Source organism: Canis lupus, chromosome 34, assembly GCF_011100685.1.
Source record: "Canis lupus familiaris isolate Mischka breed German Shepherd chromosome 34, alternate assembly UU_Cfam_GSD_1.0, whole genome shotgun sequence".
In the NCBI taxonomy this organism is placed as follows: domain Eukaryota; kingdom Metazoa; phylum Chordata; class Mammalia; order Carnivora; family Canidae; genus Canis; species Canis lupus.
The window spans coordinates 13,132,675-13,144,861 of NC_049255.1; the positions used below are offsets into that span (position 1 = coordinate 13,132,675).

The 12,187-nt window shown below is 39.2% G+C and overlaps 1 protein-coding gene across 5 annotated transcripts in view; it reads left to right on the forward strand.

The window, feature by feature from the left end:
• ACTL6A (actin like 6A) overlaps positions 1-12,187 on the forward strand; it is a 28,405-nt gene that overhangs the window by 413 nt on the left and 15,805 nt on the right. Inside the window, exons 1-4 of one of the 5 annotated variants that reach the window (XM_038583419.1) lie at positions 234-485; positions 604-716; positions 9,233-9,309; positions 9,473-9,647. In XM_038583419.1, the coding sequence (XP_038439347.1) occupies positions 620-716; positions 9,233-9,309; positions 9,473-9,647 (349 nt within the window). In that variant the 5' untranslated portion in view covers positions 234-485; positions 604-619. Of the gene's footprint in view, positions 1-228; positions 486-603; positions 855-9,232; positions 9,310-9,472; positions 9,648-12,187 lie in introns of those variants that run through there. The other 4 variants (XM_038583423.1, XM_038583422.1, XM_038583421.1 and 1 more) reach the window with 4 other exon arrangements.

Sequence of the window (12,187 nt, forward strand, 5' to 3'; positions counted from 1 at the left end):
CGCGGTCCCTCCCGCGGTCCCTCCCAGCCCCGGCGCCCGGGGGAGCGCGGCTTTCGGGGTGCACGGCGGCCGCGGGCTGGGCGGGCGTTCCGTCCTGGGGGCCGGCCCGCAGAGCCCCGGCGGGAGCGGCCGGCTGCGGGCTCGCGTCCTGCGGGGAGTCTCGGGAACCCGGCTCCGTCGGGGCGCGCGCCGGTTTAAACTCGGGAGGTCCCGGCAGTTGGCAGGCGCGGACCGAGGGTTTCCGCAGCGTCCCCGAGGGCCAGGCGAGCGGCGGGGGGTGCGGGCCTCGGGACGCCCAGCTGCCTCACAGCTGCCTGTCGGCTGACTGGGCTCTCAGGGTGACTCGTGGGGACACCTGTGGCTTAAAGACCTCGTCCCTGGCGGGGGCTGTGGTGGGCTGGAAGGGTCCGCACGGGCCTGGGAGTTCCACAGACCTGGCTGCCTGTACTTCCAGCCTATTTAGTGAGCGCGTTGGCCTTGGCTAAGTAAGTTCACTTAGCTTTTCCCAACTTCGGGGCCCCGCATTTTGGGAACGACAATCCCCACCCAGTGGGGGTGGGCTTGAAGGTTCGGTGAGCTGAGCTAACGGTGCACTTGCTGCAGAAAGTGTGGTCCCTGGATGAGCAGCGTCAGCATCACCTGCGAGCTTTTTAGAAATGCAGAACCTCGAGCCCCCTCTACGCATACTGAATCGAGCTTTCATTCTTGCTACATAGGTAGGAGGCACTGGTGTATCTGATTCTGGTCTGTGCTGTGTTTGATGAGTTTGGAAAAAGAGGAGACAGATCTAAAGTGTTGCTTTTGTTATCGTGTCTAGTAAGGTTAGTGTTTCTGAAGAAGTTGGCATTTTACAGGTAAGGGATAGAAATGAGGTTCTCAAAGTTCTTGATTTTTGGAATGTAGCAGGAGTTTCTTTGGGGCAATATGCTGACCCCTCCTCCCATTCTTCTCTGTATATATTCTGGGTTTTGATTTCTCAAATGTGAGAGGCAGTAGTTGTCCCATTTTTACTTTGGAGAAAGCCTAGTGAATCTTCATGATTTACCTCCTTTCCATCTGAAGATGCAATCTTGACCCAAAAAGTGGATCTTTGTGTCTCATGGAGGCTGACTCTATTTTGACCTTTAGGTTCACTGATCCAAGTACCTAGACGCTGTCCATGATTATTTCCTTAGAAGGCATTGTTGACTATGACTGAGATAGAGGTGGATACTTATAATGCCAGCAGCAAACATTTATTGAATGCATACTTTGTACTAAGAACTGTTCCAGAGACTTTTCATGTGTTGCACTAATATGTGTATTAACTCAATCTGCAGCAGCCATAGGAAATGGTACTGCTAACTCCATATTATGGAATAAGAAAATAAGGTATGGAAAAGTTTAAGCAACTGGCCCAGAGTTACATAACTTCCTAATAAGGGTGAACAAGAATCTCTGGGATGAAGAAAAAGGCATTTCAATAAAACCCTTTCCCATCTTAAAACTAAAAAGTTTTTTGGTTGTTTCTCCATAAGTCATTTTTCAATTATATAGCGACAGCGTATTCATGTATGGTTTAGGTATTCACAATAAACATCCTGTGTCTCATTTGCTTATGGAGAGGAATATGTCTTAAAGCCTATTTCACATATAAGGTATTTAAAGCTCACAAAAATAAGTGTATGATTTTGTGTTTGAGTTACCCCTGTATGGCCAGTATTTATAGTGGGTCACATTTTCCAAAGGGTGTATGGTGAAAAGAAACCAAACCTCCCACCTAGGTTTTGTGTAATTAATTAGTAAGTTTTATTTTTAACTTGCTTGCTTATTTAAAAGACCTTTGCAGTTTAAATTTTAAAGTTTATGGCTATCTTATTCTAATAAAGATTTCTGACTAGATCTGACACTGATCTTTAGCTTTGAGTATAATGCATAATTCATTATAGAAAGATTTCTGTACTTTCTACCTGGTTTCCAGGCCTACTCATTGCTCCTAGGACCATGTTTCCATGGTTCTCCTTTATTTCAACCTTACATTATAAAAATAAATAGACCAACTTTGATAAATTGTGTTTCATCGTTCCTGCACCTGTTACCCCCAAATCTCTAACCTTAAAAATTTCTCAGAACCATCATCCCCATAAGCACCTTTGTCCAAACAAAAAAATAAAACGACCTTCCCACTTTCTCCCAAAGTCATTTGCCTTCAGTATCACATTGGAATGTTTTAAGACCTGGTTAGAAAATTGCCACCATTGCTTCATGTTTTCCCAGAGAAATTACCACACCTCTAAACTTGGAAGCCATAGGAAAAACATCAACATCCTCAGAAAAGTGAAAACAGTGTTTTAAGTAGCAAAGGGATCCAACTCTTAAGAATTTTTATCTATTGGAAACTGTATCCCGGTTTTTATATATCTGGACCTCTGCGGTTATGGTTTAAGCTTTCTATCTCCCTTTGCCATTCTCCTATTTTGGGTTCATTGGTACTTAATTTTTAACAAAACCAGGTACAGGAAATAAACCCATTTCTCATCCTTTGAAAAAGGAAAATAAGCAGATGCAAAATTCCAAGAATCAAGAGTCTCACTCAGATTAAAATTCTATGTCTAGTTTGAAAAAAAAAAAAAGAGAGAGAGAGAGAGAGAAAATAGTTTGCCATCTAATTAGGACAGAAACATAATTGATTTGTTGAATTTTTCATTTCATAAAATGTTTTTTAATGCTCGCTATGTGCCAGGCAGGTATAGCCTCTGCCTCCGAGAAGCTCAGTTTTACAGGTAGGTGAGTCAGTCACATAGACACTATATTGTATTTAGTTTTAGTCATACATTTCCCCTCCATATTTAAAGAGCTGAAGTTGGAATATTTCTCCTTTTTCTGGGGAGGTTTTTCTATTTTACATAATTAAAATAATTTAATTCCAATCTAATTGACATGGAATATTTCTTTTTTTTTTTTTTAATTTTTATTATTTATGATAGTCACACACAGAGAGAGAGAGAGAGAGAGAGGCGCAGAGACATAGGCAGAGGGAGAAGCAGGCTCCATGCACCAGGAGCCCGATATGGGATTCGAACCCGGGTCTCCAGGATCGCGCCCTGGGCCAAAGGCAGGCGCTAAACCACTGCGCCACCCAGGGATCCCGACATGGAATATTTCTTGATGTTGTGGCAGAGTTTAATTGGCAGCATGCTTTTATTTCTTAGTAATGCATGCAATAATGGTGCATCTTATCATTGGTATAATAGAATTGGGTAACTTGATGAGAAAGGGTAACTAATTCAATGAAGTGTGTTCAGTAATGACAATATATAGAAGGTACAAAGGTAGAACAGACGAGAAAGTTAATAACTCAGTGTAGGGGAACCAGAGGATTTTACGAGAGGTTATGGGGATGATGGAAGTAGAGGGGAGAAGGACAGTATATGCAAAGTTGAGCTGAGTGAGAGTACACAGTGTGTTTAGGAGACAACATTATCCGGTAATGCTAGTGTGTGAGGTGAGAAACCAAACAGTTGCCAGATTTTGCTAGGCCTCGAATATCAACTTGGTGAAGTGATTTGAATTTTATTTTGTAGATGATGGGAAACCACTGATTGGTGCTTTCTTTTCATTGAGGCATTTATGTTCCCATATGTTCAGAGTTACAATTTTGAAAGATCACAGTATAGCAGTTTGAAAGGGAAGGGAGAAGGTGAAGAGATGGAAAGCATAATAATTGTAATCCTTTTTTAAGATCTTGATTCAAGGTGGGTGGGTTAGTTGGTTGAGCATTAGACTCTTGGTTTCTGCTCAGGTCATGATCTTGTGGTTGTTTTATGGAGCCCTGCCTTGGACTTTGTGCTTAGCGGAGAGTCTGCTTGAGATTCTCTCCCTCTGCCCCTCCCCCACTTGTGCATTGGCATTCTTGCTTTCTCAAATAAATCTTTTTTTTTTTTTTTAAAGAGCTTGACTCAAGACTGTGGTAGTGGTTGTAAAGAGGAAGGTAACTGAGGACTATTTAGCGGAAATATGAAGACATGCACAATTCTTAGTTTTTTGCCTCCGCTGATTAGGCTGCTAATTGGGATATCACTACTGAGATTAGGTTAGTTAGGATGGGGTAAAAAAGACAGTGCTTCAGATATGTTGGATTTGAGGTACCAGTGGGACATCAGGAGGAATTGATGTTGTACACTAAGAAGTTTGAGATAGGTCTTTTGGCTCTCTGAGTAGCACCATGGTGGTTGGTGAAGAACAAGTACCTTATGAAATGTGGCAGGAAAGGAGCCAAGAAGAAAGCAGTTGATCTATTTTTCTAAGAAAAATTGGTCTCATGTGAAAGTATTACGTATCATCAGTATAAGAAATATTGGAAAAACACTAGTCATGAGAATTCAATGGAGCCAAAATCACATCTGATGGCCTAAGGATCATTATTTTGAAGTGAGCCTTGGCAATCTGCAGAATGATGAAGTTGAATTTATTTTTACTTTTTGTTTTTTAAAGATTTATTTATTTATTTATTTATTTATTTATTTATTTATTTATTTATTTGAGAGAGAGAGAGAGAGAGCGTGCGTGTGATTGCAGGCATGCGTGGGGGTGGGGGGGAATACAGTGGGGCAGAGAGTCTTAAGCAGACTCTGTGTGCCCAGCACAGGGTGAAGGAGGGGGGTGGGGGACTCCCATCATGACCTGAGTTCAACAGTCTAATGCCTGACTGTGCCATCCAAGTGCACCTGATGAAATTGCATTTAGAAAATTTAAGCTAATTACTGAGAAGATTCAGGGCAAAAACTACCTGACTGATTTCCATGACATGGATCTTACCTGTGACAAAATGTGTTCCCTGGTCAAAAAGTGGCAGACATGATTGAAGCTCATGTTGAGGTCAAGATTGCTGATGGATATTTGCTTCACTTATTTTGTGTTGGTTTTACCAAAAAATGCAAAAATTTGATTCAGAAGACTTCAGCACCAACAGTTCCACCGAATACAGAAAAAGATGATTGGGGGGGTGGGGGACCTGGGTGGCTCAGTGAGCATCTGCCTTTGGCTCGGGTCATGATCCCGGGGTCCTGGGATCCAGTTACACATCGGACTCCCTGCAGGGAGTCTGCTTCTCCCTCTGCCTGTGTCTCTGCCTCTCTCTGTATCTCTCACAAATAAGTAAATAAAATCTTATTTATTTATTTATTTATTTATTTATTTATTTATTTATTTATTTATTATTTATTTATGATAGTCACACAGAGAGAAAGAGAGAGAGGCAGAGACATAGGCAGAGGGAGAAGCAGGCTCCATGCACCGGGAGCCCGATGTGGGATTCGATCCCGGGTCTCTAGGATCGCGCCCTGGGCCAAAGGCAGGCACTAAACCACTGTGCCACCCAGGGATCCCAAATAAAATCTTTTTGAAAAGATGATGGAAATTATGACTTGAGAGGTAGAGACTAATGACTTGAAAGAAGTGGTCAATAAATTGACCATTTCCAGATACCGTCGGAAGAGACAGACAAGTCTATGTCTTTGTTAAAAAAGTAAAAATGCGGGATCCCTGGGTGGCGCAGCGGTTTGGCGCCTGCCTTTGGCCCAGGGCGCGATCCTGGAGACCTGGGATCGGGTCCCACGTCAGGCTCCCGGTGCATGGAGCCTGCTTCTCCCTCTGCCTGTGTCTCTGCCTCTCTCTCTCTCTCTCTCTCTCTCTCTGTGACTATCATGAATAAATAAAAAAAAAAAAAAAGTAAAAATGCTGAAGAAGCCCAAGTTTGAATTGGGAAAGATCATGGAGTTTCATGGTGAAGGTAGTAATTCTGGAAAAGCTATTGAGGATGAGATCAGTGCTCAGGTTGACCAAGTTGATGTATACAAGCTGCCAGTCCAAGAAGAAATTCAGACATTTAATGAGAATAAATAAAATATCTTATTTATGATATTTTAAAAACAGTTTAAGATATTGGATCCAAGATGATGTTGAGAGCTTGAGAGATTTGAGATTGGAATTATTAATATTTTGGTAGAAGTCAAGGCTGTAGGGGTGGAACAGATTACCTATGAAAGGATAAATTAAGGGAGGGGTTCCAAATATGGGGTCCCTAGCTTCTCCAAGTAATCCACAGGTAGAACTATATTTTGTTATAATTAATTAGTTTCTTTTATAATCTCTTTTAAAACCTTACAAGAAGGGAGTCATAAATTTCCTAACGTGTCTATATTCATTTGCTAGGGCTGTCATAACAAAGCACCAGAGACTATGTGGCTTAAATAACAGAAATTAATTTTCTCTATTCTGGAGTCAAGAAATCTGATATCAAAGTGTTGGTAGGGTTTTTTGTTTTTTTGTTTTGTTTTGTTTTTTGTTTTGTTTTGTTTTGTTTTTTTGAGATCTTTCTCCTTGCTTTATAAAGGCTGTCTTCTCCCTGTGTCATCACATGGTCTTTCCTTTGTATGTATCTGTGTCCAAATGTCCTCTTCATGCAAGGACACCAGTCATAAAAATTTGGCTTAGGGCCCATCCTAATGATCTCATTTTAATTTAATCACTTCTTTAAATTAAGACCTTATCTCTAAATACAGTTATGTTTTAAGGTACTAGAGGTTAAGACTTCCGCATATGGGTTTTAAGGGAAACAGTTCAGCCCAGAGCTTTGTGAAGGAGGTCCGTGATACAGGAAAGGCTAAGAGCTGTGGTGTAGGACAAAAGATAGAACCTTGGGAATAGGAATTGAAAATTTTGGTTGATCAGGCAAAGCAATCCATTTATTTAGTTAAGATGTTTCTTTAGCCAGTATTCTGGTTTGTTAGTGTTAAAGCTTATTAATTCATACTCATTGGTAACTTTACTATTGTACTTGAATGTACATACTATGGTGACAACAAATGCAGTGTTCTGCTTTTAAGGACTCCTGCTTTCAGATAAAATAATTGGGATCAGAGGATTGTATAAAGAATGGATAATTACTTTGGGAAATATAATAAATGCAGAAACTTCCTTTCAAACTAGAAATAAAAATGGGTAGCTCATTTTATTTGAATAAAAATGAGATCATTATTCTGTAAAGACACCATCTCTTAACTACAAATATCTGTATAATCATTGATTTTTATTTTTTTAGTTTTCTTTATTTTAAAATTTAATTTTTAATACTTCTAACATGCTAAAAGTAAAATATATGTAAGTTTATATGTGATGTAATATTTTACCATATTTGTCTGAGATAAATAGAATATTATTGATACAGATTCCTTCTCTCCAGTTTAGAGGTAACCACAGAACTGAAATTGTATGCAACAATCCCAGACCTCTGTGCTTTTACTAAGTGTGTGTGTATTCATAATGAATTAAACAGTTTCATAACATATTCATATAAATGTACATAGTAACTATATATATAGTGTAACATACATGTATTCATATATGTATACATAGTAAGACACACATATATATTTAATAGCTTTTCAAACTAATCCTTTTTTGGAGATTTATCCATATTAATACATGTAGATCTAGACCATTCATTTTAGCTGCTCTATAGTATTTCATGGTGTGAACAAATTATAGTTGCTCTATTTCCCTCCTGAGGAGACCATTAGATTATTTCTATCTTTTACTTTGACAAGCAATGTGGTGATAATGTAATAGCTGCTCCCACTTATGGTGGTTATGTGCAGGTACTGTTCTAAGTGCTGACATGTATTATAGCATTGAACACATTTAATTATTAGAGCATCCTATGAGATAGGAACTATTATTATGCACATTTACATATGGGGAAACGGAGGCAGAGAGGTTAGAAATCACTCAAAGTCACATAGCTAGTAAACATTCTTAAATGTGTCTCCTTGTGATATGTGTGAGTTTCTCTAGAGAAGATAAAAGTGTAATTTCTGGATATGTTCATTTTCAACTTTAATGCATATGACTAAATTGTGCATTGTGGTTGTATCAGTTTAAAGCTTTTATAAGCAAATGTGCAGGAGCTCTTCATTCCCTATATCTTTGACAAAACTTGGTCTTATCAGATGGATTTTGCCCTTTTAATGGAGGTGTAAATTATAGTTCTTTATTTTTTTAATGATTGAAAAAAAATTATGTGAAAAATCAGTGCCTGGGAAACCCAAGTGTTTTGTTTTTGGAGGCATGCTGTTTTGGGTAAAGTCTTTTAAAAGTATAATTAGAGTCTTTTCTCTGAATTTGAATGTGGAAAAAAAAAATTACCAGCTTTCTTCTTCAGCATTAAACTCTACTAAAAATCTTTGAAATGTGTGAACTTTGATAACTTCATTTTAATGATTTTTTTACTTGGTCTGCATAATTATATCTTAAACTGTTATCCAAAAAAACAAACAAAAACAACAACAACAAAAAACTGTTATCCAGAGTTCCTCTTTTTCTTGGAAAAAGAGTTTTGCTAAGTTTCTTCTCTAATTGCATGGGATATAATTTCCCATAACATATGAAAAAATGGTACCTAAGTGTACTACACTACACTTCCCCCTGCAGATCTACTTTCCACCCATTTCCACCCTCTTTGTGCCCATAAGGATGACCATTATAGACTGCTTCAGTGGGTCTCTTAACCTCTGGTTTGGCTAGTGGTAGGGTAACCATATCCTGCTTCATGCCTCTTGTCCTGGTAGAAATATTAATAGAGGATCTTTTTTGCATTCATTAGTAGCCCAGTTGGACGAGAAATTGTAAGATCACCTGAGCCAATGAAGAGGGGGAAGAGGGAGGTTGAGGTTGGCATATTTATTAGTATGATTTCTTCCCCTCAGGGTTAGCCATGGGTCACTGCATCCCTCAACTGAAGTCACAGCTGTCAGGTAGCCCCCCAAATAGAACTCTCTCTAGGTTCTGGTAACAGTTCTTTCTCCATGTTTCTTCCGTTCTAAGAGTGGTAACAAATCTCTATTATTAGTGCTAGCGTACCATACTGTCCCTTTTGGTTTTCCTGTATTGTGCCTCCTGTATCTTTATAAATAGTCCCTTTAATAAGTAAACTCTTGCAGATTACCCAATTTTAGTGTACCATCTCATTCTTGATTGAACCTCTGCTGATATACAATGTATTGTTATATTTTAATTAAATGAATCTTTATTTTTTAAGGTGTATTTAAAACTAGGTTCAAGCCAGTAATAATATGAATGTAATACTTATTTTAATTTGTAATAGAGGTTTCACATTCTTATTTTAAGCACATTAACAACTCTTAATTTTAATATGATACCTGTGTTAATGTTAATTATCCTTTCATCTTTTCAGATGAAGTTGGAGCTCTTGTTTTTGATATTGGATCCTATACTGTGAGAGCTGGTTATGCTGGTGAAGACTGTCCCAAGGTAAGTATAGTGTTAGTTCATTAGATATGAAAGGGACATTTATGCAGAATCAAATTCATGCAGAAATTCTGACTCAATTATGGTAAAAGACTTTAGTTTGAAAAAAACGACTACTTGGTAAAAGCAAGTAAAACTTGTATTCTTATGTTTTTGACTTTTCCAGGTGGATTTCCCCACAGCTATTGGTATGGTGGTAGAAAGAGATGATGGAAGCACACTGATGGAAATAGACGGTGATAAAGGCAAACAGGGCGGCCCCACCTATTACATAGATACTAATGCCCTGCGCGTTCCCAGGGAGAACACAGAGGCCATTTCACCACTAAAAAATGGAATGGGTACAATATTTGTTTCTATGGATTTGATTATAGAGTATGCGTGCTACATTTTAGACACAAAACCTCTTTTTTTTTTTAAATTGAATTTTTGTTTTTAATTTTTTTAAAAGATTTTATTTATTTATTTGAGAGAGTGTGAGCTTAAGCACAGAAGAGCAGGGGATGGGGAGAGGCAGAGGGAGAAGCATGCTCCCTGCTGAGCAGGGAGTCCCATGCGGGGCTCCATCCCAGGACCCTGGGATCCCAGGACCCTGGGATCATGACCTAAGCTGAAGGCAGGCACTTAACCAACTGAACCACCCAGGTGCCCCAGACACAAAACTTCCTATAATTCGAATATTGGATATTTTGTTGTTTTTATTACACAAACTCTCTGTTCCAGGCACGAGAATACAAAATGCATCAACTTGTTCCTCTTCCTTAAGAAACTCATAGGGGAGATAAATATAAATATAGAAATATGTAGGTTAAGTGTTACAGCTGTGTTTGATAAGCAGTGAGATTAGAGAGGAGAGGTATTTAACTCTCATTGGAAGTCAGTGATGGTTTTCATAAAGGAGGTAGCTTTTGTACTGGATCTTGACCAAGAAATGAGGATTAGTCTGAATGTCAAGGTTGAGTAAAGCAGAGCAACCAGCATATGTAAATAGGTGGAGCTGCAGAAGAAGCTTACATGTTTAGAAAGGTCATCCGTTAAGGATCCCTGTAACAGGGCAGCCCGGGTGGTTCAGCGGTTTAGCGCCGCCTTCAGCCCAGGGCATGACCCTGGGGACCTGGGATCAAGTCCCACATCGGGCTCCCTGCATGGGGCCTGCTTCTCCCCCTGCCTGTGTCTCTGCCTCTTTCTCTCTCTGTGTGTCTCTCACGAATAAATAAAATCTTTAAAAAAAAAAAAAAAAAAAAGGATCCCTGTAACAGTGGGTGTATTAGGACCAGTTGCAGTAAAGGTGGGCAGAGAGCAATCATGATAGGACTTGTAAACCACCACACTAGGGGTGTATTAAGCTGGCAAATGAAAGGATACCCCAAAGGAATTTAAACAGAGATATGAAATATTCATATTTTCCAACTAGAGGGAGGATTCTAACAGTGTTATATAGGCTAGATTAGAGGAAGATACTAGGATTAGTTAGGTGAGAATTCAGATGAGAAATGAAGAGGGTTCACATTTTATTACTGATGGAGATCCTGAGTTGGCTTTGAGGGGTATCAAAGAGATGAAAATTTTCCTAGATTTTTGATTGGGGTGATTGGGTACCATGCATTGAGGTAGGATAGAATGGGAAGGAGGAGGTTTTATGGTCTTAAAAGGCAAATGTAATACCGGAGGTCACTCTTATGGTTCAGTTATTCACTAGAAGGACTCACAGGACTCCGAATATAGTTGTACTCATGGCTAAGATTTATTCTACTGTAGGGATACAAAGCAAAATTAACAGGAAAGAAAGGGCATGGAGTGAAGTCCAGAGGAAAGCAGTGCAGACTTCTTAGAGTCTTTTCACAGTGGAGTCAAGCAGAATGTACTTAATTCCTCCAGCAATGAGATGTAACATGTGTGTTGTCTACCAGAGTAGTTCATTAGAGACAATTTTTACTGGGGGTGATCATGTGGGTACCCTGTGCCTTGCATGTACTAAAACCTAGGGTTCTCAGTGGGAAAGATGTTCATCATAAACCACATTGTACAAACAGTTGAGGTGCAGTGAACTACTCTCATCATTTAGGGGAAGTTTCATCAGTGTAGTGTAGTTATCAATCAGAGTTCTCAGATGCCAGCTAAGGGTCAGCCTTGCAAGCAGGTCTTTTTTAGTTACTGTGTGCAAAGTATTTGAATATAGGTGCTGTTGTAGTAAGTCGGTGAGAAGAATTTTAAGACATGGAGTTGTATTATATTAGCCAGAAAGCATGTGGAAGATGAGACACAGGTGGAGGATAGCGTCCCTTGTGAGAGCCTGTTCTGTTTTTATCCAAAGAGAAGAATGGGTGTCCATGAAGGAGAATGAGAAGGAACAGTTAGGGATGTAGGAGGATAAATAATATTCAGGAGAAGGCTAAGGGAAGAAAAAGTTCTTGGAGCATAGAAGTGATTCATTTTCATTGTTCTCAGCTGTGACATTGAGATTTACACAAGAAAGGAAGTGTTAGAGTGACTAACAGTTCATTGACCAAACAAACAAATCCTCATATGCCTGTGGGAGTATGTTGTACAGGTAATGACATTTTTTCTTTGGACTGTGGCAGAGCAAGTTTGTAAACTCTTCAGTGTTCAGTAGTGTCAGATGATGTTGAAGGAGTCAAGGATATTACAAATGTGAAGTTTCCCCTGGATTTGTCTGTCAGCAGGTCATTAGTGACTTATGCAAGCATTTTCTTTTTTTTTTTTTTTTTTTTTTTTTTTTACTATGCAAGCATTTTCGATGGAATGTTTAGGTGGAAGCCAAATTGAACTATTCCCTGAAGGTTTTTTTTTTAGGTTTTTAGGTTTTTAAATCTTTTTTCAAGTAGATTGTAAGCTTTTTGATATCCAATCTAGATCATAC